Source organism: Pteronotus mesoamericanus, unplaced genomic scaffold, assembly GCF_021234165.1.
Source record: "Pteronotus mesoamericanus isolate MK-2021 breed Mesoamerican mustached bat unplaced genomic scaffold, CSHL_Meso_final contig_1018, whole genome shotgun sequence".
Classification (NCBI taxonomy): Eukaryota; Metazoa; Chordata; class Mammalia; order Chiroptera; family Mormoopidae; genus Pteronotus; species Pteronotus mesoamericanus.
Window position 1 is genome coordinate 290635 of NW_026555002.1, and position 27780 is coordinate 318414.

The window sequence follows — 27780 nt, forward strand, 5'->3', positions numbered from 1 at the left end:
GCAGACCCCGTACCTGGCAGGAAATACGGAAAGGAAAGGAAAGCAATGAGACGAGCGAGGAGGACAGGGAGGCTCTGTCGTGGCCGCTTTGGTCCGGAGCTGCGATCTTCGGCCGGCGCGCGCCCCACGCATCCGCAGCGGCTCCCTTCCCGCAGAGTCAGGGGAAACCAGGCCGACAGCCGCCGCAGCGAGAGCCGTCGGCGTGCGCGAATCCAAGTCATATCTATTTTTTTTTTTTAAGTCAGATTGACCCCCAAATATATTTGTTGGTGTGCCGCCGACTTCAGCCATTAGTCTGCGTGCCATGAGATGAGAAAGGGTGGAAGTCGCCGCCTCCTCGGCGCAGGCCCACCGCACGCGTGCGCTCCGACCGTCAGCCTGGGCCCGCGGGACCGGCCCCACGCGTAACCCCGCCCTGCGCAACGTTAAATCCCCGCCGACCGCACGCAGACCTGCCCGCCGCATTGTGCTCCAGGGCCCGGCTAGACCACCGCGTGTTCAAGCAGCTTCCCGGGACGTTTCAGACCCTTCGGCCACGTCAGCCCAGGTGCTGTGCCCTTCTTCGCTGCGGGCAGGTCCGCGTCGTGCCCTCGACAGCTCCTCAGACGGGGCCTGCGCGCTCCACGGGCGTTTCCTAGGCTGCGGCCTTTCCTTACCCATCAGCGCCGCCTGAGAAGGGGGGCCCCGGTCACCGGCTCGCACGCACTGCCCTCAGTGCTGGGGGCCGCTGCGCCGCTCTTTCCAGTTGAATAAAAAACAACACCCTCCCAGTTTACTTTCAATTTTTTGGTTGTCATTGAAGTCCAACACTATTTTTATGTGTATTGGCCAACTGAACTTCTTCCTTTGTAAATTCCTATTTCCCTTTATTTTCTACCGTGGGCGACGGTCTGGGTTTTTAAAAAGCTTTTCAGGGCTCTCTGTCTGATGAGAGCATTGATCCGTCGGCAGACAGACTGTAGATACTTCTTTCCCAGGCCCTTTAAAGTTTTCATTATCAGGCTTCTTTTGGTATTTAGAAGTTTAAAATTTTAGTGTAGTCAGAATTATTATTTTTCTTTGACGTGGGCTTGCTGTCCTTTGAAGGACCAGCTCTAGGAACCGGAGGCTGTGAAGTGACCGTAGTAAATGTCCCATCAGCGCCCTGAACGGCCCTCGGACTCTGGGGGCCGGCGCCCCGGTGTCCCTCTGCGTTCCATCCCTGGCGGGGCCACGTGCTGCCGGCGGACCCCTGCCGGGCAGGCCACAGGCCGCGACGGGGCAAAGCCAGGGCATGGCCAGCGTCCACCAGGAAGCCTGACTTCCAATTGGGCCTGGTGACCGGTGTCCTAAGGGAGAAGCTGGACGAGTGATCAGGGTGGCACCCGTGTCCAACCAGCCTCAGAGGCCGGAGAGGACGGGGCGGGCGGGGGGGCGGGGGGCACGCCGTGCACTCCAGGGAGCCAACTCCACGTCAGCTCGATGGCATTTCTAAAGACCGCCGGCCGGTCAGAGGACGGAGCTCCCCTTCTGTGAGCCCCGTCGTGGCTGCGGGCGGCGGCAGGGTCCCGGGCGCGTGGCGGCATGGGCGTGGACGGGCCCGGCCCGGCCCCCGGGGAGCGGAGTGGCCAGAGAGGACAGCAGTGCTCCCGAGGACACACGGGTGCTGGGCAGCGCCCTGCTCTGCCGCTGAGGGGGCGGGGAGCCAGGGGCGGTGACAGACGGGGTCCCGAGACCAGACGTGCCCGGCTGCTGGGGTGCCCGGGGTCCTGGTCAGGCCGAGGGCACGGTTTGCTTAGGGAAGCGGCGCCACCAGCGTTCCGTCCCCGCCCCTGCCCCCGCCGGGGCCTCGTGGCAGCTCCTGGGAGTCTGTCCCCTGCCCCCCCCCCCCGCGGGTGTCTGTGCGGGGACCCGGGGACGGGAGCAGGGGGCAGCAGCCACCTCTGCCCCGAAGCCTCCCTTTGCTCTCCGCCACCGGCCCTCGGGTCAGCCCCTGTGGATCTGTGCTGAGTCGCCCTGGGCCCTCGGTCGGCGTCCCGGGAGCCCGGGGCTCCTGGTCTCTGCCTGTGAGGGTCCCGCAGGGCTGGCTGCACAGCCCCGGGCGCAGCGGGGCGCTGCCTGCCCGTCCCGCGCGGGGGGTCCAAGGGCACAGGCCGCCCCGGAAGCATGGTGGGAGGAGACACCCCACCAATGAGTCCTGGAGGACTCTGTGCCCCTTCCGCCCCGTGCCCTCCTCTCTGGGGACAGCACCCCCCGGCGCACGCACCGTGCTTTGCTCTGCTCCCAGCCAGAGCGGCCTCAACCCCCCTTTCCCGGGTCAGCCCCGGTGGCAGCGTCAACTGCTGGAGTGTCTCCTGGGCACCGGCCTGCCCCGGCCCAGCCCCTGAAGTGCGAGAGGGTCATCCCCGCCGGCGGGGGCAGGGGGCTTCCAGAGGCAGCACCGACCACCCCCTGACATCGGGGGTGGCACCGGAGGCAGCGGGTGCCACCGTTGGCTGGGGCGCTTTCTCAGTGAGCGCCGGGGGAAGCCACGCGGAAGGAAAGCCTTCCCTGCAGCGCAGCCTGACTAGATAGACGCCTGTCCCCGGCCGGCGCCGAGTCACGTGGACAAACTGGACAGCATCTCTGGAAAGTGGGGGAAAGTTGGAGGCTTCGAACGCCGCCTACGGCGACCAGAGAGGCCCACGGGGCTGAGTCATGGGATTTTGTTCTTTTTGGTGGTAAAATGCTCATAATACAAGATTTATTATTTTAGCCATTTTAAAGTACACAAGCCTGTGGAATTAAGTTGCTCTGTTGTGCAAACATCATCCCGGTCTAGGTCCAGAATCTTCTCATGGCCGCAACCAGAGGTCCCGCAGCAGAGAAGCAGCTGCGTCCCGCCCCCCGCCCCCCACCCCCGGTCCCTGGTCGCCACTCGTCCGCTGCTGCGTGTCCTGGAGATCCCACGTCAGTGGAATCACACGCTACTTGATCCTCCGTGTCCGGCGTCTTGAACCCAGCACGGTGTGTCCAGGCCCCTCCGGCTGCAGGGGAGCGAGCTCTCCCTCCCGGCTGCGGGCTGAGGAGCAGCCCCATCCGGCCACGGCACCTCGGTGCCCGTCCCCGTTCCTCAGCGGGCGGACATTTGCACAGTCTTCCCTTCTGGCCGCAGCGAATATCGCTGCCACAGCACCGGACGCCCTGGGGGAGCCCGTGTCTGCGACCGTGAGGGGCAGGTACCCAGGAGCGGACGGCGGGCCTGCGGGCTCTGAGGCTCGTCCTCACTGGACACTGACAGAAACTCGCTCACAGCTTTACACACCGATGGGGAAACTGAGTCCCAGGGAGGCCCTGACTTGCCCCCGGCGGCGGAGATTTATGGGACCGCGCCAGGTTCCCCCGTCCGCGGCCACATTGCGAAGTCTGGCTGTGGAGGAGGGACACCCCAGACGCGAGGCAACAGGCTCTGGCCCAGAGTTTAGTTGGGGGACCCAGCCGGCTTCTGCCAGGGCAACCAACAGCCTTTGGTTTCTGTCTAATTAAAATTTCCCGAAATAGGAAAGTGCCCGTCAGGGAGGCTTATTCCTAAGGGAAAGAATGGCACGCGGTTTCTCCTGGAAACAATGACTTCAGTCCATTGCAAAATCCGCCGTGGACGGTCCCAGGGACGCCAACGCGTCGTCACGACACGGGCCAGCGCTCAGCCCCCGTGACAACAGCGCCATGCCGCGCCCGGCGAGCGGCAGCGGGCACGGAGTGCGCCAGGGGCCCGCTGGGCGCCCGGGTCCGGTTTCCTCCTCACGCTCCCTCCCGCTTTCCGGTTAGGAAACGTGACAGGACGCGATTAGCGTGAAATGACAGCGGCTGTAATGTTCACACACGCACAACACAAGCCGCTAGCCCGAGCGCCTGGCCCCCAGACCCCCGCGGGGACACGTGTCTCGGGGCGCGCCGGGAGGGGCGAGCCTGTCGCCCGCGGAAGGAGCACCCCCTCGCAGCTCCGGCAGAAGACACTGCGCGGGGCGGGCCGCGGGGCTCACCTGCTCCCCCGCAGGCTGCGGGGTCTCCCCTGGACCTCGGCTGCCTTCAGATGAGCCAAAGCTTCTAAAGAGGAATGTGCCTGTGGGGCGCTATCTGCAGCCACCGAGTCCAGGAGGAGGAAATAAAGGCTGAGTTATCACTTCCTCTCATTAACCTTGGCAAGGGCTGAGCCGCGCCGGGCTCCCGCTCAGGCCGGCGGGGTGGGACCTGCGGGCTGATCCGGGAGCTGCTCGCAGGCCGTCCCCTCGGGGGTCTGTCCGAGGCCGGGAGGGCGGCGGGGCTCCCCCCGCCGCCCCCGGGGTCCCCGGACCACCCAGGCGAGCCGAGGGCCTTCCTCTTGCCCTCCCCTCCAGCCCGCCCACCCTGCTCTCAGGGACGTGGGCCTGCCCTGGCCCCCGCAGCGCCCGGCCACTGTGGGGGCTCTTCCCAGGCCGGGGCCGCCCACTGCCCGGGCTTCCCCGCGGCCCCTCGCAGGGCGACCAAGAGGGAGGAAGGCGCTACGGGTCCTCGTCCCGTCGCCGTGGCCCAGGCGACCTCCTCCTGGGCATCGATGCGGCTGCACGGAGGTGGCCGGGGGGGGGGGGGGGCTTTTACAAAGCGTCATTTTTCAGGGAAGGTGGGCAGGGCACTTTTCCGGAGAAGGCTCACTCTTCTCAGGGGACCGAGGGGACCGAGGGGACCGAGGGGGAGGGGCCCTCCCTGTCGCGGCAGCAGAGGGAGCGGGCAGCCGGGTCCCCTCCCGGTCAAGTGCTCGCCTTCTCCTTCGCTGCGTCGCCCCCGCGGGCGGCGCCCTCGTCAGGTCCCCACGTGCACCTGACAGGCTTGTGCCCCGCGACACTGGGGACACCCAGGGAGGTTAAACTGCTTGACAACAGTTTTAGGGACCTGTTCATTTTTGAAATGTAAGAAAACAAGAGGCATAGAGTGTAATAGTAATAGTTGAAATGAACAGATAAATACATCCCAGTCCATGCCCTTTGCTTATTGTTTAATTAAAAGAAAACCTCTATCCTCAAAACATGGTCTAAGAGAGTTTTGGGACTGGCAACAACGGAGCACCCAGCCGAGCAGCCGCGCGGCGATTCTGCCCTTAAAGGGCCTCCCTGCGTGGCCCTGGGCTACACAGTCCCTCCAGCAGAGCGCCCTGGGCTCACCTGGGGTCCTCGCACGAGCCACGCACGGCCCAGGGGCCGTCCACGCAGGTCGTTTTGCACAGGAGAAATCAACGAAAACCACACGCCCGGTTTCCCAGGGCACAGGTTTCCACTGGGGGCCCTTCTGTCCCGGTGACAACGCAACGATTTTCTTAGAAAAGAGGAACATAGGCAAAGAAGGGGCGCGGGTCACCGAGGGCACAGGTGGGGGCACACGTATTCCCGAGCTGCCCCCAAGTTCCAGATCCCCAGGCCGCTCAGCTCAGAGAGTCCCGGTGGCCTGTCGGCTCCCCCGTGGGACAGGGCTGCCCCGGGACCTCACGCTGGGCTTTTTGTTCGACCCTTGTTACTCATTACAACGTGAAACTCTACATGGACTTCAGTGAACACCACCACCCCAATGAGGACTCAGCTGAGGAATAAACTCCCGCGCGGGGGCTGGGGGCTGGGGGCTGGGGGCAGGGGCCAGGGAGCGGCTGGAGAAGAAACGCTCCCTGGATGGAAGGCGCGCACACAGGGTCCCATCCTTCCCAGCTCCGCACAGGCACCGAGAGAGGGGACGCCAGAGGCTGGGTGCCTTCAGAGGGATCGCCGGGGACCGATGCGTACGCAGCACCCAATGTGGAAGGTGTAAATTCAGGAACACGAAGCTCCAGTGCAGACGGGGTTCATCATCGACCCCAACAGGGACGCGATGCCCACTTTGAGCAATGGAAGGGTGCCTCCTCCTCCCTCCGCCCCGTCCAGCAACGCGGGCGCTTCCCGAAGACACGGTAAGAGCTTGACTGGGACTCGCCAAGGCCGCCGCATTAAGAATGGCATTTGAAACTCACACGGGCTTTCTGCAAGTGACCTAGTCAGAGCACACGGATCTCGCTGGCCCTGCGAGGCCCGCGTGCCTGGGCATCGGCCCCCCGAGATAAAGCGAGGGGCTCGAGGGCTGGGTGGCAGGCGCTTCACACCCCCGGGGCCAGGAGGTGGCACCGGGCCCTGCCTCGTGCCTTCTGGCGCCTCTGCGCCTCTGCAAACAGAGCTGCTGCGAACGCCGGGGTCCGCAGAGGGGAGAGCAGCCCACACTGATGTCCGGATCTCACGCTCGGGGAGACACGCCGCCTGCTCGCGCCGGGGCTTCCCGGGCGTCCACAGGAGTCCACAGACGCCCGCCCGGCCGGCCGCAGCCGAGTCCGGCTGGAAACCGCGGCGTGTGTTTTCTTTTAGGGAGTGTACTTCTCTTACAGGCTCGCTCTCCCGGGGCCTCCACTTGCCTCGGAAGCAGGCAGGAAAATCTCAGGCCTCGTAAGAAGAGGGACACACTCACAGAGATTTCAGAGAAATGGCTAGGGCGGCATTTTATTCATGCAGCGCAGAAACACAGCGTCAGCACCACAGGCCTGGGCGTCTGTTCTCCGCGGGGACGCCACATAAAGGCTCCCTACGAGCCCCCAGCCCCCACAGCAAGAGGCTGGACCAGCCGACGGGTGCCTTGCATGGGCCACACCACAAACCTCAGCTGCGTGGCTGAGGTCTGATGCTCGATGCCCACCGAAGGGTTAATAAAAATCAAGGGTCCCCCCCGCCCCCCGCACCCGGCCAAATCTTTCCCATCGGTCACACGCCAAACCTGCACAGCCAGAAAAACCAACGTGAACTCACCCTCAAACAGGGAGAAATACAAATCGAATGCCAGACAACATCACTGAATTTATAATTCCCTTCCTCCCCCAAAAGACGCTGATGGCTGTTTTTTAAAGGCCGAATGTGAGCTAAGAAGAAAAAATATTTTCCAGAATAACAGAACTGGAGAACTGAAAGTTCTTCGGGTTCAACCCTGTCCAGGCACTTAATTGATGGGGAAAGGCCGACCTTCGGGGAGAGTGCACGCAACGCTGAAGCGCGGCTCCTGGGCTTGGAGAGGCGGGGTTGCACGTCTGCGGCAGACGCGTGAGAAGCAGGGCATCGGGCTCGACCCCTGGTCAAACGACAGAGGAAAGCGACGGCAGGCACAGCCCGCTGGCCGGCGTGCACGCGGCGCCCAGCCGCACACCTCCGCGCGCGCAGCCCGCGGCCGCGCTGTTCTAGGCGGCCAAGTCGTGGAGAAAGTGATACAGGTATTCAAAGCATGTAAAACACTGTTTTGATTCCAAATGACTCTATTTTCAACTAACCACTACAGATTCCTCTCGTGTCAGAATCAGGTTACATGGCGGCTTTTCCCATTTCTGATTCCAGTCTCCTTCTGACCTGACCGCCATCGGCAATCGCTGAAGAAAAACCCCACTGTGCCTTGGTTCACATCAGCGTGGAAGGCACATCGTTTTTCAATCACATGTCACTGGAGCTCATTCCAAAACTAACATGAAATGAAGGCACACTTCATGTAACTTAAAATTGCAGGCAACGGCTTAGTATTGAACCCAATATGAAATATGTCCCTAGGACAAACAAATATTAATTTAAAATAGCCACGGCTGAGTTGAGGATTTTTATCTCTCTCTCCCCCTCTCCTCTCTCTCCGTTCCCCCCGCCCCGACCCTGCTCCTTCTGACTGGGTGTTACTCTAAATACTAAACCTTTCGAGTCTACACTGCTTAGTGAAGAGTTTTTATAAACCGTTGCCTTTAGAAGGGTGTGTGTCTGCCTCTGTGTGCGAAGTAAGTCAATACAGACTTAGTTAAAAGCAAATGTGCTGGTTTCGGGTATTTCCTAAAATTTCTTTGAAAGAACGTTTTCTTTATTAGTATAGGAATAAAGGTATGGATTGGCATTTTTCTCAGATTTCTGTAATCCTACTATTGAGGAGTTTTAAGAACCACCTCCAATTAATTCTATACTGGAACTATGGCGAGACTCCTTGTATTCTGAAAAGAATGCAGTAAAACAAATGACAGGGAAAAATGGGGTTTTGCTCAAAGGTGTATATTTTTAGTCTATTACTCTAAGATAAGACACAATAATTTCTTATATAATTTACTCATTTACATAAAGAAAACTTTTAATTCTTGCGGTGTAAGTCTTATAAACTTATTCTGAGATCCCCGTGGATTCACGCAAAGTTGCGAGAAGTAACACACGCAGACCCCAGCGCCCTCCCCGCGGCGCCCCCCCCCCGCGGCCCCCTGCTGCGCAGCCCCACAGCCCGGAAGCGGCCGCCGTGCCATCTGCAGACCGCGCCCGGGCTCTCTGGCTACACGCACTGTGCGTGCGTGCGTGTGTGCGTGTGCACGCGCGCCCACGCTCCATTCCCCACCACCTTATCGTGTGCGGAGACTCGGGTGGCCACAGAGAACATCTTTTTAAGAAGTTTCTGTTTTTAGTGTCTCATCTTGGCTTTACTTTGAATGTATCCATGTCTGTATCTCTTAGAATCTATTTCTTCTTTATGGCTTTCTGTTTCTTGGCTACAGTAACACATTCGGCTCCTCTTGGAGTTTTATTGCCTCATCCGTGAGCTCTCTGCTGGTGGAGAGCTTTGTCTTTGGTTTGCCTTTTGCAGCACATTTATCCTTTCCCATGAAAAGACACAAATATAAACAGACATTCCAGCGCACATTCACGGGGTTTTAAAGACACCAGTGAGAATAGATTAATATATATACGAAGCTTAAAAACTGTCATAAAAGTTCAGCCTTTAAAATTGGTTTATTAAAATATTTGTTTTTTTAAACCCCGATTTAAACTAAAACTATGAGTTATAGAGCTCGGCTCACAGAGTTCCCTTTACGAGCTTTGTGCCAGGCAACGGGGATCTGGCATCTGTGCCGTCTATCGAGAACACAGCGATGCAGGGACAACGAGAACTCGGGGTTTCCAGGCTCAAGACCTGTCTGAAAATAGAACCGTCTCCAGGGAAGCTCAGCGGAACCTACCTCCACCAGCCGCTCGCTAAGTCCCAGCCCCGCAGCCCTGCCCTGGCCTGAGGGACGCCACACTTCAGAGCAACATTTAAGGGAACGCTGTCCCCCCACGGAGGGCAGCTCCCTGCGTCGGGTCTCACTGGGGGGCATGGCATCAGGAGACGGGGCTTCTGGGCAGGTAGTGCAGCTTTCTGTTCTGCTGCTTCTGACCAATCAAAAGCGCCACTGAAACTCGGCATGTCCGCTCTCCACGGGGAATCCAGTTTCTTTTGCCATCAGCCAGCATTCGGGCTACAGCGGCGAATGAACACCCCCAAGATGCGAATTTTCAGGAGGGAGAAAAAGGCTCACACGTGTTGGGTGCTGAGAGGCCACGCTCTGGTCTCTAAGGTAACCCCGGCTCTCAGAGGAAAACAAGGCCATGCGTTGGGCACGGCAACCCACGGAAAATCTGTGCAGACTCGGCAGACGTTCGAGAGGTTGTCTCTAACCACAGAGCAGGGAAAACGAGGAAAGAAAGGTCCAATAAGTAATCGGCCCCTCCCTCCCCCTCGCCACACCAGGTGCCTCGGACCCTGCTGCTGCAGCTCAGGCATTTAAGGAAAATACTGAAAAGTGTTTGGAGAGTTTTCCGTTAGATGAACCCAGCTGACTGTCCAAAGACACCTGATTTATTGTCTCTCTGTGTTTTTAAATACCAGGCCAGAGAAGAAAGGCAGGGTAAATATCAGCACCAGCCCTATGATTTCCTGAGTTTCTCTTTATATCAAAGGGCAACGTTGGGCCTTTTTTATCGCTGCTGCTGCTCACCCAGACACAGCTCCACGCGTGCGTGCGTGTGCACACACGCGCCTCACAGGAGACACTAAAATCACCCACCGTTTCCCGAAAGGTCTAGAGAGTCTTCGCTGATGCATGTAACTAATGTTTCTTTAACATGTCACAAATCTGTTAGCATGTTAACAAATAAATAACATGCCATTGAGCAACGTTTTCAGGAAGTAAAACCAACGCTGGCTGCATCTATACTCACAGAGACTAGTGGGTTAAAAGCAAAAAGGACACAAAGCGTTCGCCAATGTGCCTGGTGAGTAAACACAAGGTGCACCCAGCTCGCTCCTCCATCGGGGATGGCCGAGTCCTCCTCTGCCCGTGCGGAGTGGGCGGCCGCCTACTAAAAGGAACTGGCTTGTGGGAACTAGTCAGTCAGAGTCGATTTTATAAAAATAAAAAAATAAAGGGGCCCCACAGAGTTCAGTTGTTCTCCAGCTGAATGTGTTATCTGTAATATTTTCAGGACTTCCCCCTCCCCACCAAAAAACTCTTTAACACGTCCTTTACTTATTCAAGCACTACTTTTTATTTTTATACAATCTCTCGTCATGACCTCTGTCTGGTTCTCTCAGGTTTAGGTGTGCGGTTATTTTGTAATGAATTTTAAACGACCCTACTAAATTCTGCACTAAATCGTATCTCCTGCTCTTTGTTTTCCGTAATTTTCTGGAGTAATTTCTTAATGATAATGTTGCTGGCATTTTCCTTGAACAAAGCTCTGTGTGCATATTTTTAGACGCGGACACCCTCATCCGCTTGCTTATTTCGGACACACTATGAACTGCGGACGGCCTGATGGGTGAGTGCGGCCGACTACGCACACTCACAGCTCAGGCAGCAAAACCCGGAATTAACGTGCGACCCGCTGCGGCGCCTCCGGGCTCGGCCAGCCCCAACCCACTTCTTTCCTAGGGAAATGCGTGGCTGAGACACGTTCCATCTGCTTTTGACAAAGATAGGAGAAGATTCCCGTAAGTTACTCTCTGCTAAAATTCTTTGTTCAAAACCTGCACACCAATCCCTGTTTTAGAGGGGGAGATCAGCATCAGGAGAATTTTCCGTGGCACGGAAACAGAAATAGAAATAAAAATACAAATACAAAAATTAAAAATCCACCTGTGCTAGACCCGCGTGGTGCGGGCACGACAGGACCACTTTCAGGCTTAGAAGGAGGTGAAAAAGAAACAAGTCGGCCGGGAGGGCGGCCGCTGCAGCGCCCTGCGAGACCTGAAGTCCTGCTGCACAGAGTGGGGGTTTTACAGGAAAACGCTGCAAGGTGAGCAAGAAGCTAACCATACCGGGTAGGAAGGATGTTTTAACATCCCCTCCCAATAAATCTCGCGCCCTTCCCTTGCCCGCCGGAGCCACGGCCCCCACGGAGCCTTCTGGAAAGAAGAGCCCGTCTGAAGGGACCTCCCAGGTGTCCGAGGACACAGTGCCCGGGCGCGGCGCCCTGAGCGCTCCCCCCCCGGGGGACCCGAGCTCCCCGCTCGCAGCAGCCGCGTCCCCTCTGTCTGCTCCCCCGGGGCCGGCGAGCACGGGCTCCCATCTTCTCCAAACCTGTTTCCCAGCCTGGACCCCGTGCACTTCCCCGCGGGGCTGGAGGCTGGGACGTGGCGCAGGGAGAGCCCCCTCCCCGACTCTCCAGGTTCAAGGCTGGGACCAAAGCCTCCAGCTCCTCCGAGGTCTGCTCCACCTGCCGGCGGGCAGCCGGAGCTCCCGGCCGGGCTTCCCGGCCTCCGCGCTGCGACCGCGCGCAGCAGCTTCCGCAGTTCCCCGGCGCTCCGGGCGCCGGCCGACCTGGCTCCCGGCTGCACTGGCCCCGGAGCCGGCAGCATTGGGCAGTGTCCTCCCGCCCTCTCCAGGCAAACCTGGGCGCTCCCAGAGCGCACCCCAGGGCCCGCCGGAGAGGCCGCCGCGGGGGCCAGGACGCCCTGCAGGAGCCGCGGGGGAGAACGGAGCGTTCGCTCCCGAGGAGAGTGCGAGGCCACGACCCAGCACGACCCGGCGCGGGCAGCTCCCAGGCCGGTTACCACTACGAGGGGTGCAAGGGGCCACTGCTCCCCTCCCTCCGCCCCTGGACGCCCCAGCCGGTTCTTGTGATGCGTATACCCCCAAAGTCACTCGCAGACCCCCGCATGACACCAAAAGTGGAAAAAGCGACTGTCGACGATCCGCCTTTCTCCGACTGACACCCCACCTGGAAGCTTGTAAAAGGCCCCAAGGGTGCCCCTGGGACATGGGACCTTCCCAACAGATCCCCATCGGTTGCAGGAGAGAAAGCGCACCCCAGGACGCCCCCGAGGCCAGCGCAGCCTCCGCGAGGGGGGATGCACGGCTCGAACACCCGCCGCCCGTGGCGCAAGGCGCCCTTCGCGCGCTCGGCACCTACCCTGGAGCGCCGGTCCGGACGTGGGCGGCGCGGCGCTAGTGGGAGGCGGACATGGACCACGCGCCCTCCATGCGCCACACGGAGAAGGCGTAGCTGAGGCGCTCGTGGGCCACGTAGCTGCAGCTGGTCATCTTATTGTCCATCTCGTCGCTCTGCAGGACCTGGTAGAGGAAGTCTATGTACCTGGCGGCCAGCTTCAGCGTCTGGATCTTGCTGAGCTTGTCCGAGGGCAGCGTGGGGATGATCTTGCGCAGCGCGGCGAAGGCCTCGTTGAGCGACTGGGTGCGCTGGCGCTCGCGCACGTTGGCCAGGATGCGCTGGCTTTGCAGCTCCTCGAAGGACTGCGCGCTCGGGCTGCCCTTCTTGCCGCGCTTGCCCGGGGTCGGGCTGCCATCTTCGCTCGACTTCTTGCTGTAGCGCCGCTTCCGGCCGAAGCGCTTGGGCTGCCGCTCGAGCTCCTCCTCGCTGGTGCCCAGACTGTCCACGGGGGACACGGGCGAGCTGGAGCCCTCCTCCATGGCGCCCGCCCGGCGCGCGTGGGGCTGGGGGCGCCGGGCGCCGAGCGCGCGCCGCCGGCCAAGCCCGCGGTCGCCGAGCACACGCTCCCGGGGTTGCTCGGGAGGCTCTGATTTCAAGGCCGGCTTGTGCAAAACCGAGGTCTCCGGGAGAGGAAGTTATTCTAACTTTTTTGGAAACTCTAGCCGGGCTGGGTTGCTAAATAGTTGTCAGGAGCGAGGGCGGAGCTCTGATTGGCCGCCGCGGCCGGGGGCCGGACAAGTTCTGGGGCCTTCGCCCGCCGCCCCCGCCCCCCGGCGCGGCACTTTCAGTTTTGCCTCCCCCTCCGGCCCTGACCGCGGCGGGCACCTCGGAGGCCTGAACCTCGCATGCTGCCCGCGCCTCCACCCCGGGCTCTGGCCACTCTCCGGCTGCCCCGCGCCCTGGGCTCAGCCGACCCGGCTTTGTCTGCTTCTTAACGTGGGGATCGGGCCCCACCGGGCTGCGGGACCTCCCGGGCGCGCGGGGCGCCGGTGGCGAATCGTACCCTCGATGCGCTCCCAGGAGGTGAGGACACGGCGGGGGGCCTCCGGGGACCCCGGGGCCTGGGTGCGCCTTGGCCGCCCCTGGGCGCGCAGCGAGTATTCGCCGTGGCCCGAACGCTCAGCCTGGGTTGGGGACCAGCGCGGGCAGGGGGTCCTGAGCTCCCACCAAGGGCGTGCGGACACTCGGGTGCCCTTGGAGTCGCCGCTTCCCAAGCACGCGCCGCGAGGACCCCTGGAGCCTCCGCCCGCTCTGCCCGGGCGGTGTGGGGGGACGTTTCTCATCCCAACTTGCTGGGGAGCTGAGGCGCCGACCCTTCCGCAGACCCTCCTCCTCCGCGCCTTAAAACCTCAGCGCCAGAGCCAGCCTCTGCGGGAAGCGCCAGTGCCCGCCTCGCCCACCTGCGTGGCCCTGCCCGGGGCGCGGGGCGCGGGGTGCGGGCCGAGGGCGCCCGCCAGGCCCGCGGTGCTGGGCCCCCGCCGCTGTGCGTCCCCTCCGCCTTGTCAGTCGGCAGTGGACGGAGGGCGTTCCGGGCAGCTGCGCGGCCTCCGCTGCGCTGGGCGCCCACGGGCAGCCGCGGGCAGGAAGGCGCAGGGCGGCGGGAGCTCGGGGCTGGGCCTCGGCGGGCACCGCTGTGGACCCCGGCCCCGCGCCATCTGGACGCCGAGCGCGGGCCCGTTTGAAGTGGTTGGGGGGGCTCTTTGTTCGCCGGGCCTCTCTGGCTCGGGGCCTGGAGGTGGTTTACGGCTTCGATGCCTTTGAACCTATTCCCAGGTGGCCCGGGCTCAATTAGGCCCGGGCCTGAGCGGGGCTGTCAGGCCAGCCGCGAGATCAAGGGCGGGCCGGGCCCTTTTTATTGAAGTTGAACTCGGGCCGGCGGAACGTTCTGCCTCCGCGGCTCCTCGCCCAGCCGCCCGGGCGGACTCGATGGCGGCCTGTGGGCCCAAGGGGACACTTCCCCAGCAGCCTGGCGAGAGGAGAGCAGGCCCTCACACAAACATGGCTGCGGAGCGCAGCTAATTCTTTCTAGATCCTTCCTGACCCTGCGGTCTCGCAATCCTGTGACTCAAGGGTCCTCCGGAGTGGCCGCGCCGCCCCCACGCGCCTGACCACCCCGCCCCCACCCGGGGACTGCCCGGCTCACCCAGCACAGCAAAATAGCTTTCGGACACCCCTTTCTTTAAAATTCTAAAATAAAGACTTTAAGAACAAAAAGAAAGGGAGAGGAGCCTGCTCCCCCGGCGGCTCCCCGCCTCCGGACTGGCCTGCGCCAGCGGACTGGGCTCTCCCGGTCGCTCGCAGCCGCGACTCCCGGGGCTGTTTCTGACTCGGCGTGTCCGTGGGTCCGGGAGCCCTAGGGCCCACGCCCTCGCTGCCGGCCCAGCTTGAAAGAGCCCCGTGACCTCCATCCCCCTGCCCCAAACCAGGACGCAGGCAGCAAGGAGAGGAGCCTGTCCCACTCCCCTGCCTTTCCTGCCGGTGACGGGAGTCCCAGAACTTTCTGGAGGTCGGGCCTAAGCCCCAATCCTCTGCCTGCCTCGTCCCAGACCCAGCGATGGCGCAGTGAGGGGCTGTTCATCCCATGCCGGCAAGACCCTCTTTTAAAATCCCCTTTAAAGATTTCCCCTTGAAAATGGCTCAGGAGGCACACCACGAGCCTCCCAGTGCCATCGCACGGGGACACCGCCACCGCACATCCCTCCCCGTGTGCCAGTGGGAGGGAGCCCACTCTCTCCGCCCTGCGCCTGCCACTCCTGCCTGAACTGCAGGGAACGGGAGCCCCAGAGGGCCTTCCTCAGACCCTGGCCACCTCGGCCTGCAAGGTGCACTCTCATGGGTGTGGGGCGAGAGGGCTGTGCCTCCACCAGGTCCTCGTGGAGGCCAGTGGCGGGATGTGTGGTTTCCGTGGCAACATAGCATCTGGCAGCGGGATCTGGAGGCCGGGCAGGAACATGTGTTTTCTGAGTGGAGCCCAGCAGGAGCGGCACAGCTGGGGAGGTGGCCGCAGCCCCCCCAGCCGGGGGCTTTTCTGGAAGCCCGGCTCTCCCAAGGCTCTGCTCAGCTTGCAGCGCCACTCAGCTGACGGTCCCCAGAGCCGAGCCGGGTGCCCGCTTATTCAGCCCCGCACAATCCTGTCACGGCCTCGGTGGAGCTGTTTCCCACCGGAACCAGCCGGCGGGGGTCCTGCTCGCTGCAGCAGCTCCCTGACAGGGCACCCAAACCCACCGCGACCTGCAAGGTGGACACCAGGGCTCTCCCCAGGGTGCGCTGTCTTCACAGCCCAAGTTCCCTCGCAATGTATAACCTAATGGGCCTTGCGCACACATTTACAAACGCTTGTGAGATCTTAACAAACTTGCTCTTAAACCAAACTCATATTAGGACTTTGGGGGACAGGGGGGCAGGGGGGCTTGGAATATATATCAAATCTCAACCCACACCAACAGCAGAAAGCTCACCCGTGGCATGAGCAGAAAGGGCGAGGGGCGGGCTCCTCGGCATGACCCGTGGCCTCGGCTTCAGAGTCCTATAAATATATCACACAATTACAAAAAAGTCCATCAAACTGAGCACAATAGAAATCCCTAAAAAAAAATCAGAAGGGAAATCCAACCAAAGCACGTAACTGTGTACCATCCTGGCGGCTTCGCCTGGCAGGCAGGAAGGAGTTCAGAGGCTTTATCCACTGAAACCTGACAGCGCGTCCCGGCGGGACCTGCTCCAAGGGCCCCCCCAAAAAAGATCACAAGAAAGCCTCGAACAGTGTTCCAGTAATAACTGCGCTCGCACTTTAGTAACAATATTTCTACTATCATTCTGAGACCGGCTGAAGCAGACGAATAATGATGTCTCTGCCTTCGGGAATTAAGGGTTCCAGCCCGAAAGGAAAGAGACGCATATAGGGCGCGAGGGGAGTCGGGCGTGCCCACGCGTCCCGCGCCCGTGGCAAAGGCCGGGAGGGGCTCCCGGTGCGTTCGCCCTCCAGCACCGCGTCTCCAGCGCGCACCACTGAAAAGGCCAGGGCGCAGAGCCGCCCGGTGACCGTCAGCGCGGCAGCGTCCCGTTGGGCTGTGGCCCCTCCTGGAAGCAGTGGCTGCGTACCGGTCCGGGCCAGCCCTGGGCAGGACAAGCCCGCGCGCCTCACTGTGTGGGAGGCCAGGGAGCCGTTGGTGACTCCAGGGGTCCTGTCAGAAAGACTCGGAGACGCCCCACCGGCCGGAGGTGGCGCGGAGCGGGCAGGGTGTGAGCAGTGTCGCGGGGCAGGGAGCGCCAGCTGTGGTCCAAGCCGGCCAGTGTATAGCATCCACCCAACAAAACACTCGTCGGTCACCTGTGGCTGATCATAGCAAGCTGACGTAGGGTCCCAAATACCGGTCAATAGAGGGGAAGAATCAAGCACGCGACCGGCCTTCCTTGCCCGCGTGTGCCCCGCAGTGCCCTCCAAGCTGTTGAGACGGTGTGGCCCCACAGAGGGCGAAGGCCGCCAGGCCCCTGGATGGACCAACCGGTTTGCGAGCCTCCTCCCAGCGCCTGGCATCGCAGGGCGGAGGCCCAGCGCCGGGGGCCAGGCCCAGGCACCGCACCTGGGCGCTCGCAGGCGTCAGCAGCGCCCCCGGGGCGCGCCGCCTGGCAGGGTGACGAGCCGTCCTCTGCGCAGAGCCGGAAAGGGCTCCTCTCTCTGTGTGAAAGCCCGTGCGGACCAGGACCCACAGGGTTGCCAGCGGGGCCACCACACGTCCCCCCCTCCCTGGCCTCCCAGCCCAGCCCACCCAGTCCCACCGGCCCCGGCAGCGCCCCCGGCACAGGGGGCCTTCTGCCCCCCGACGGCATGTGGCTGACTTCCCCCCCCCACAGGCTGTCTTGGATTCTGCGGTCCCATCGCACACGGCCCGTTCCACCTGCGCCCCCGCGCAGGCCAGCATGCGCCTCGCGTTCGTCGGGGTGGGTTTTCCCACACCCGCCGGGCACCAAGCTTGGGCCTGCGGTCATCTCATGGCTCCGGCCACACGGCTCCCGCTCCCCGCTTCTAGCCCGGCCAGCGGCCCCGTGCCCTGTGGGTGTGGCGCGGGCCCCCACAGGCCCGTGGCCCCGTCCCGCTGGGAAGACCTCACCGCGGCTCTTCCAGCGTTGCTCTAGGACAGGCTGGGTCCGGTTTAGCTCCACTGCAGCTCGAGGAGCAAGAAGGCTGTTTTCCCTCCCCCTCCCCCTCTGCAAGAAATGCTACAAATACACACAGGTCCTGACAACCCGAACGGACACCTCACTTCTGTGGCTTCATAGAAATTGAACATCACATTTTTCTCAAATGGTTTTCACTGCCCTGCTCAGTTTGTTTTCGGTCTTCAAATTTGTCGTCCACATTCCACGCCCTCTCCCCCCTCCCGCACCCCAGCCCCGTTCTTCAAACGGCGCCCGGCAGGCACGGCGCGAGAGGGAACAGGCGCGTGGCCGGCCTCCGTCCCCACCAGACGCCGCGGCTCTCGCGTCAGAAGGACACGCGCTGTATTGTGCACGGCAGGACAAAGGAGGCGGAAGGGAGAGGAGGGTGAACACGGCGCCTTTTCACTCCGGTCACGGCCCGCGCGTCGGTCGCGTGCAGAGAGGCGCCGCCGCCACCCGCAGACCCTTGGCCGCAGCACGCGGGGCGGGGCGGGGCTCGCGAAGGTGGCCACGGCCGGCCGACAGAGGCGGGGCAGCTTCAGCCCCCGGGTGAGGAGGGAGGAGGGGCATTCAGACAAACGCGTGGCCTGCGCCGAGTCCCGCAGAGGGGCAAGGCAGCGGTGTCCCCAACAGACGGCTCCCGTGGCCGGGAGCCCCGGGCCCAGGGGTGCAGGTGCATTGACAGCACCCCTGCTCTGCCTGCCAGGCAAGGGCCGCGTCAGCTCAGGCTCGGCTGGCCTCGTGGGCTCCAATGGCGCGGGAACTTCCCCTCCCGCCCCGCCCTCCGGCTCTGCTTCCCCGACGTGGAGCCTCGCCCTCTCTCGCTGCAGGAGGGAGGCCCCCCCGGACCCCCCGAACAGCAGAGAAGCCGGGCAAGGGACCCGATGGGTGGCACTTGCACCATGTGCGGCCGGAGCCGAGCAGCCGGCCGTGCTGTGCGGCTGCTCCCGGGGCGGGCGGACCAGGGGCCGGCGGGGCGCCGCGCGTGGGGCACTTCCCGCAGGGAGCGAAGTCGGGCTGATGAGCAGGGCACGTCCCCGCGGGGGCAGAGGCCCAGGGAGGGCGGTGGCGCCTGGCCCTCCAGGGACGCGCGGGACCAGTTCCTGAGCCCGGGTTTTCTTCCCAAGGCACTGCAGGTAGAAGGGGCACTCCAAACGGGCCACGGCGACCAGCTGGCATTCCTAGTGAGAGAAGTCGGAGGATGACAGCCAAGCAGGAGGCCTTTTCAAAGCCCAGCCAGCCAGCCAGGGGGCCATGGAACCAAGGGACCGGGGAGCCGGGGAACCAGAGGACCAGGGAACTGGGGAGCCGGGGAACCCAGGGTCCGGGGTTGGGCCCGCAGCGCTGGCGGCACAGGCCTGTGCGGGCAGAATGGAGGGCGTCTGAGGGAGCGGAGCGAGAGACCCGACTCCTCCTCGCGCAACGGTGGACGCTGGAGTGAGGCCTAGGGCTCCCCGGGCTGAGGGCGCAGCATCCGCCTCTCCCCTTGCACGGGCTGTGTTTTCGCCGTTAGATAGACCAGCACAGAACCCGGAGACACAGCATTTAAACGCTGCATCTCCTGTAAGGAAGCCCAGCAGGACCAGCCCCGCAGCAGAGCCAGCTTCCTCAGGCTCTGAGGAAGCGCAGAAGCCGAACCGGAGGGCGAGGACGAGGGGCGCTGGGTCCCTCACGGCCGCCCAAGGGACAGCCGGCTCCCCCTCCCCCACGGGGCTCGGTTTCCCTGCCGAGAAATAACGGGTTGGAGCGAACCATCCCGGCGATTCCCTTGACGTGACGACACTCAGGTCCTGCTTCCAGGACAGAAGTCCCTGCCGGGGACCTTACGTGTCAGGTCACACTGGATGCGTGTCCTGCCAAGATGTGAGTGTGACTTTGTTTCGTCTGCCTTGGGGCTGTGCAGGGGGGCCTCTGGCGGCCCCACGTGCCCCGACCCCCCATGAAGCCGCTGGCCGGTTGTGGCCTGGTCATAAACGTTCCTGAGAAGGTTGTGTGAATTTATCGTCCCCAGTCCTTCAGAATGAGAAATGACGGTCTCTCCTCCGCATGACGCGGTTGGGTTTTAGCAGATCTTAACTGAAAAGTATACACTGCATGTTTTTAGGTGCACTTCAGAGTTTAGAAAACCCTAAACTCGTGTGTTGAACATTTGACCCAAAAAATCCCAAGCACTTACTTAAATAAACATACAGGTGTAACCCAAAGGTTTTAAGGAATATACTTGGAATTAAACTTGTGGATTAAAATTCTGATTATAGCTCAATGTGAATATGCATCAAAGGAGTCTCCTGGGAGATGCCCCGGGGGTGCGGCAATTCCTCTTTTACGGGGGTCGCGGGGGCAGTGGAGCGTGGGCCGCCGCCCTCTCCACGGTCACAGAGGGCTCTGAGGTCCTTGTTAAAGGAGAAAATCTCCCCGCGCACGTGTTTCCACGGGGAAGTGGGTAAGCTGTACTGCTCTGGGCTACACAGGTTTTAAAAGATTTTTAATGATTTCATGTCATTATATTTTCCTACTTTCTCTCCCGATCTCCTACCAGGGAAGATGAATAAATAACAGCCCAGGAGTCCCCCACCCCCGTTCCCCGTTCCCGGGCCCTGTGCTCTGAGATCGTCTTCTCCCGGCCCCCGTGGCTCCTCGTCCTCCTCCGAAGACCCGCTTGCTGAGCTCGGAAATAAAGAGGGAGCAGCCTTCGTTCATTCTCCCGCTGTACTGGAGGAGGAAAGCACCCCCGTGTCCCTGGTCCCCACAGGGGCGCTCTGTGTGAGCCGTGCCCGGTCTGCGGGGCTCCCCCACTGGGGTCCGGGCCCGGCCCCTGGTCCAGTTGGGAGCCCGTGGCAGCGGGTTCGCGATGAGCGGCCCGTGGCTCGGCCACGTGTGCCTGGGCTGCGCAGAGGCGGGCAAGTCAAAAGGAAGAAATTGTTTGCACTCATTTTTAATTTTTTTAATTGTTTGTGTCAGAAATCTGGAAAATCGTATTTTCTTTCAGGAAAGTGTCACGAGCAATATGTTGGTAGGTCATCAGCAACAATGCAAGTAGTGCGAATCGTCAAGTAGCTATGTTATCTTCATGCTCCACTTTAAGGAAAACAGTTCGATGAAGAGGAAGGAGGAGGAGGAAAAGGAGAGGGTGAAAGAGCTGTAGGGTCCAGTAAAAATCAAACAAAACAAAAACAGCCTGAGCCCGCGCCGCTGACGTCGGTGGGGACACGGCCCGGTGCCCCGCACCATCGCTCGGTCACTCGATCGCTCGGTCGCTGGCCCCCTCGTCTGTCGCCCGCAGCATCTGCCTGGGGCCCCCGGCCCTCAGCCGGCAGGCGCGCACCCCCCGCCCCAGGAAGGTGGGTGTCCGTAGGAGGGGAGAATGGGGTCTCCTTCTCGTTTCTTTAAATCAACCACCTTTTAAAGTCATGATACGCTCCCATTTGAAGATTAAAATCGGATACCTTTTGACAAACGGGGAACCACCTCCACGATGAAGAGCCGGGCCTTCACGCCAAAGTGCTGCCGTGCCCGCTGCCGTCCGTCCCCTCCCCCGCCCCAGCCGCCCGCAGCCGCCGATGCCGTGCATGCGCCTGCGGGACTTTTTCCAGCCAGCCACGCCAACCAGGTCGGACGGCAGAGAGCCGGATGTGCCAGGCGCCCTGCGTTGGCGCGAGGAGTTTAAGCTCTGCCCACGTGGCGGCAGGCGTGGAGTTCACTCCTTTCTGCGGCTGAGTTCCCGCCCTGTGGAGACGTTGCGGTTCGCTATCCAGCTGCCTGCTGATGGCATTGGGGTCGTTTCCAGTTCGGGGCAATTGTGTATGAAGCGGCTGCATTCAGGCCATTGCTCCAACATGTCTCCTTCCCTCTCCAGTGAGCACCCAGCAGTGCAGTCGCTGAGCCCTGTGTATGCACCTGCTTGGCCTCCGAAGACACAGCCAGGGAGCTCCCAAAAGGGCCGGACCACTTTGCCTCCCCACCAGCTGTGTGTAAAAATTCAGCTGCAGATGACTACGATCAAACAAACAAACAAACAAACAAAAGAACCCAGGAGGTAACAAACGTTGGCAAAAATGTGGAGCAGCGGGACCTCTGGCGCACGGCAGTGGGAAGGTGAGACAGTACAGCGGCTCCGAATGAGGCTGGCGATTCCTCAGGAAGTTAAATACGGAAGGACAGCAGGGCCCGGCCATTCGCTCCGGGGATACACCCAAAAGCCCTGAAAGCTGGCGTTCAAACGCAAATATTCGCAGGGGCAGTCTTCACAATTGCCAAAGTACTGGAACGGCCCGGACGTCCATCCGTGCATGAATGGGCAACCGGATGCGGTCTGACCACACAACGGAGTATTACACAGTCATGAAGAAGAATGGAGCACTGGCATGTGCTCCGGCATCGGTGGACCTGGAGAACATGCCAAATAAAACGAGGCAGAAAAGAAGTTGCGTGCTGTCTGGCTCCATTTATATGAAACATGCACCGCAGGCAAATCCACAGAAACCGAAAGCAGACAAAATGCTGCACGTGGAGAGAAGGGATCTGTCAGTCACGTTTCTCGTCTTCTGAATTTTATGATGCTGTGCCATCTTGGGGCCCTGTAGACCGAGAGAGGAGGCGCCCCGCCCAGAGACACCTGACTCCTGGAGGCGGCTACCAACGTGCCGGGGAACGCGCCCTCGGTGGGCCGACCAGCCGATCCCTAGTGTGCGAGCATAAAGACATTTTCCACGGACAGTCATTTCTGTGTCTGTGTGTCTTAGCACCGCTGATTAAAACAAAGCCCAGGCACATGGGCAAACAGCAGGGATAGGAAGTGACTGTTCGCTGTGTACAGGGTCGCCATTTGAGGTGACAAAAACATTTTGGAACTAGGTGGTGGCGATGCTTTCCCAACATTGTGAATGTGCTAATTGTCCCAATGGCGAATTTTACGTTCTGTGTGGGTATTAGAGGTCTGCAGGGAAACAGAACCGACCAGAGACAGTGATGTGAGAGAGAGAGAGAGAGAGAGAGAGAGAGAGAGGTGGGGGCAGGGGCAGAGCATGAGAGGCTTGTTGCAGGGAGCCGGCTGGCGTGACCGTGGGGGTTCCGAAGTGCCCCAGCCTGTCCTCGGCCAGCCAGAGACCCAGGGCAGCTGATGGCGTGATTGCAGCCCGAAGGCAGCTGACCGAGGTCCCGGTGCAGCAGGCAGACGGGAAGCCAAAGGAGCGAACCCCCTACCCTGCCGCTCCCGTTCTCCGTGGGGCGGGCGTCTGCTTTCTACTCCTCCACGTCCAATGTTGCGTTTGGGGAAACACCCAGAAATAATGTTTAATCTGGGAGCCCCTGACACGGTCAGGTTGACACATGAAATTCGTCATCACCGTGTCTTTTGCCACAACCAGAAAAAGGAAAAAGGAAAAATCGGTCTTGGTTACCACTGCCACCCTCATGCTGGGCCCTCTCGGGCGCGCAGGGTCTCAGGGTGGATCCAATTTACCTTTTCATAATGACTAGTGATGTGGGCCTTTCTTCCTACCAAATGCCACTTTTACTCTGGAATCTTTTAGCATCGCATAAAGGCTGCGAACACCACTCAGGGCCCCCGCGAGCCCCCCCTCCGGGAACCTCTGAAGCGGCAGCCCCTCGGGGGCGTGGCCGTGAGCTCCGCCCGCAGTGTGGGCCGGCCCTGCGGGGGCTCTCTGGATAGGCCCCCACTTGTCTTCTTTTTTAATTAAGAAATTCAACGACAGGGCCATCCACCCTTCTGTTCGTTTTAGGTGCACGGCACGGCGGTCGCACGGAGCTCACGAAGGGCCCCCGGAGGGGCCCCGCACCCCCCTCACCCCCCGCGCCACGCACAGTGGCACGGCGTCCTCGGCTGCGTCCTCTGGGCGGACCCGCACCCCAGCCCCTGGTTCTCCGCCTCGCAGTCTGGGCTTCGTAGCCCCTGCGCTTCCCCCACCCCCCACCCCTCCCACCTGACAACCACGCCTTTGCTCTCCGTATCCCGTATCCCGAGTCTGCTGCTCTTTTGTTTATTCATTTGGTGGTTTAGTTGCTCCCTCTAAGCGATACCGCGCAGTCTTTGTCTCGGTCTGACTTCGCTCCCTCCCCGCGATGCCCTCTAGGCCGCGCCCCCGCCCCGCCCCTGTCGCGCTGTCGCGCGGTTCCTTCCACCCTGTTCGGTGGGCGCGCCGCCGCCGGTTTTGGGCGCGTCTTTACTCTTGGGCGTGGCAAGAACTTCCAGACTTGATGGGCATCTTTCCATGTCCTTATCTGCCATTTCTTGGTCTTGGGTGAAGGGTCTGCTCACATATTTTGTCCAATTCCTTACTGGGTCCTTATTGTTGATCGCAAGGACTTTTAATAAATTGTGGATCCAAGTCTTTTATTTAACTTACATTTAGCCAGGTTTACCTCCCAGTTTTCAGTCACCTCATTTTCTTAACAGCGTCTCTCAAAGAGCCGCAGTTTTCAATTTTGAGAAAGTCAAACGTGTCACTTTTTTTACCGTTTGTATTTTTCGTGTCATGCCTCAGAAATCTTTGCCTAGCTCAACGCCAGACAAACCTTCTCTACAGTCTTCTGGGGTTTTCGCTGTCACAGCTCCTGTACGCCGGCGTGAGAGCCATCCCTCATGGCTGTTTGTTCACAGGGTGAGGTGATAGTTGAAGTTCACTTCTGTGGCATATTGTCCAACCGTGTCAGCCCCAACTGAATATCTTGCCCCAACTGAATTTTCATTGCAATTTGTCAAAAATCAATTGACCAAAATTGTGCAAAAGGCTGTTTCTGGACTGTGTATCCTGTCCTGCTACCACGTATGTTTGTCTTTGCATTGATCCCATGCTGTCCTGGCTCCTGCAGTTTTGTAATAAGTCTTGAGAAAAGGTAGTGGGAGCCCCAGCTCCGCTCTCCTTTCCCAGAATTGCCCCAGCTATTCTAGGCCCTTTGCACTTCCGTATAAATGTTGGAATCCGAATTTCCGCAAAACTACGCTTGCTGGCGTTTCGGTGGGGATCACATCGCATCCACAGGGCCGGGTCAGGGCGGCTCGGAGCCACGGAGGCCTCGTCTCTCACGGTTCTCGAGGGCGGGGGCCCCAACCAAGGCGTCAGCAGGGCCGCCCGCCCGCCTGCCCGCCGGGCCCCGGGGAGACGCCGCCCCTGCCTCCGGGCGTCTCCCCAGTGGCTGGCGCCCCGGCGTGCGGCTGCACCTCTGCCGCCTTTGCCTCTGCGTCTGGCGCCTCCTCTGGGGTCTCGCCTGAAAGGTCCAGGTGATCGGCCGGGAGAGTTGGAACTGGCCACACCTGCGGGGCCTGCCTGCGGGCCAGGCAGCGGCGCCAGGGACCGGGAGGCGGACGTAGCTTTCGGGCGGGGGCCACCATTCAACCCAACACACCCACATCCGGCATCTGAGACATCCTTAAATTTCAGCTTTTTTGCCTGATTTTACAATAACGACCTCTTCCCAGGAGCCACTAAACAGGAACCGGCGCATGCGTCCTGCCCTCAGGGGGCTCGGATTCCCGCAGAGTGCAGTTCAGTTCCCCTGATGCCTGTGACCTCGGCGCTCTCGGGGGCTCCAGCAGAACCACGACCTTGCAGCTCTTCCGGCTCCTTCTCCTGGTTGGGGCGGGAGCAACGTTCGCTTGGCACCTTAGCGGTGTCAGCTCCGCTGACCGAATTTCCAAAGCCTGCCCCCTGGATGTCTCGTTGCAGTTGTCTCCTGCCGGCCACGGCTCCAGGCATGTGAAGACACGTGGCGTGGCTGCGTCGCCGGCCCCGACCTGGTCAGCAGGAGCGTTTGTGTGGTCTGCAGGCCATCACTCGGGACCAACACTGGGAGTCACTTGCACCCAATGAGCCGCTTTGTCAGAATAATCCTGCTGGTCTTTCCAGGTGTAAGGGGAAGTAATTTCTAAATTCTAAAAGGTGTGGGGGCGACTGGGGGTTTCCTAGTAAAGTCCAGACCAACAAGCGCGTCCTATTGGAGCCCATTCCCCTCCCCGGGACCATGTGGAGAGCCACGCGTGCCGGCCTGTGCGGAGCGAGGGGCCGGCTCATGCAGAGGCGCTGCCCCTTCCTCACAGCATCCGCGCAGACTGGCCCCCAGGCAGAGGGGCTCACCCAGCCTGTCACGCCCAGAAGCGCCATTTCTGGACAGTAAGTTAAACAGGCTCCCTCCTCCTAGGGATCAGCACAGCCAAGCTCTTGGCGCACAAGTGTCTCAGCCTCTGAACGGCTCCTGGGTCTCCTGACCCCAGACCCCGGACCCCTGATCCCTGGCTGGGCCCCGCCTTGCCCCGGGCAATGGGGGCTCAGGCTCTCGGGCGCTGGCCCTCACCCTCATGGGCCCCGAGGCTGCTGCTGCTGGAAGCCGCCATGGAGAGTCTCCTACAGGCCAGCACAGCCCCCGCGCCCTCCCGGGCACTGGCTCGTGCCAGGGGTTGGGGGGAGCCAGTGCCGCCACAGAGGACCCAGGGCCCAGGGAGCAGGGCGCTCCGAGCCAGAGCCGGTGCCGAGGGCACAGCCGGCCCGCACACCTGCGGATCCATCTTGAGTCCGTACTTCTCCGGGTCAAGCGCATAGAAGCTGAAGGGCTCCTCTGAGTCAGGGCTCTGGACAGACCCAGGGGACACTGACGTGGCAAGACAGGAGTGGCCGGTGCTCACACTAGCCCTTGGGCTTCTGTCTTCTCTGTGTCCCAGCATTTCTTACCTTTGCCACGGGAACATTTCTTACCGGGGACGTGTTTTCCCCCGCCCCTCTCTCCTCGCACCCTGCGTCCCCCTCCTGCTCCCCGCAGCGGACGGAGCCAGGGCGCTGGGGGGGCAGCCTAGCACGCCGCAGCACACGCACACACGCCACCTTTGATCTTCCCGCTGACACATGGCGCATTAATCACACTTACAAACTCGCATTGTCTGTGGCTTACATCATGAAGCGCGGCCGTGTGGAGAGGCTGGGTCTGAGGAACACATGAAGCAGGGAATGCACGTTGTCAAGTTGATTTAGGCCCGGAGGGATCAGCAGGAAATTGTTGGCATCATGAATCATGGGCTGAAGATCTTTGCGTCCCAGGCGCGAGGCTCTGTGGCGGGGCCTGAGGGTCTTAGCCGGGGGGCTCCTTCCTGGGACCGTGGAAAATGCCTCTTTTCCAGGGAGAGGGGGTTCCCATGGTTCTTTTATTATTGCTTAGAGCAGGTTAGGCTCGCAGCAAACTGGAGAGCGCGATCCCGAGACACCCCTTCCCCCGGCCTGCGCAGGCGCACAGCCTCCCCCACGATCCACACGCCCCGCACGGCGCGCGGCACCGCCCGCCCCCCGCGGCGCCACGTTGTCACCCCCCAGGACCACAGTTTACGCAGGGCTCACTCTTGGTGCTGCGCGGTCCGTGGGCATGGACGAGCACATGAGGGCATGGCCCATCCCTGTGGTGTCACACGGACGGCCCTGGCTGCCCCGAGCCCCACGGCCCCGGGGACCGCGGCCCTTCGTTGGCCGCGTCACCGTCTTCCTCCGAATGTCCCCAGCTGGAGCCAGGCGGAGTGCAGCCTTCGCAGCGGGGCCGCTCTCCCGAGCGACAGGGCGCGTTGAAGTTCTCCGCGTCTGCTCCGGGCCTGAGCGCGCGTGAGTTCTCAGCGCCAAAGGGTATTCCGCTGCCTGGACGGGCCACGGGCTGTTTGTCCAGGACCTGCCGAGGGGCCGCTCGGGGGCCCCCAATTTGGGCAGCTGTGAACAAAACTGCTGCGACACCCACGTGCAGGTCCTTGGGCGAATGTGCATTTTCAGCTCTACTGGGTGAACGCCAAGGAGCTCGTTTGCTGGGCAGGAGGGTCGGAGCGGGTTTGCAGGCCTCTCCTCTCACCCTCCGGCGCGCGGCGTTGGCGAGGCCTCTGCTGCCTCCTTGACTCTGGAACCATAAGCTTGCCGCCAGTGAGGAAGACGGGCCTCGGGCCTCAGGCTGCGCTCCGAGGGCCCCCGCAACGGACACACGCAGAGCAGTCGTCTTGGGCAAAGGCGCTCGCCCTTCTGTTGGCTCGATTTCTTTTTTTAAAAAAATTACTATTTTTGTCCATTGCCATTTATCGCCCGGAAACCCTGCCCCCGCCAATCCCCACGCAGTCCCTGTGCCCTTGAGTCCTTTTCCTTCTCGCTCTACCCCTCCCCCAACTCCCCGCCCCCCAGAGCTGCCAATCAGGAGACGCTGGGACATGGGTCCGCTTGGGTGGTGGCTCTTGCACGAAACACTACTTAATATTAACACGACCACATCACAGCATGGATTGGATTCCATGTAATTAACCACAAATTAGTTGTATTAATACCCAGTCGCTGTAGCCCAATTCAGTTTACCATTTAAGCCTAGATTACGTACT

General features: G+C 61.2%; 1 protein-coding gene across 1 annotated transcript; it reads right to left on the reverse strand.

Annotated features, from left to right (window-relative positions):
• Positions 1–12271: 12271 nt before the first annotated feature.
• TWIST2 (twist family bHLH transcription factor 2) lies at positions 12272–12754 on the reverse strand. The gene has a single exon (XM_054570358.1). It carries the CDS (start codon positions 12752–12754, stop codon positions 12272–12274), a length of 483 nt encoding a protein of 160 aa, XP_054426333.1.
• Positions 12755–27780: the final 15026 nt, after the last annotated feature.

Excerpts from the sequence above, each read along its gene's own strand:
- TWIST2 (XM_054570358.1), bottom strand. The coding sequence starts at position 12,754 with ATGGAGGAGGGCTCCAGCTCGCCCGTGTCCCCCGTGGACAGTCTGGGC.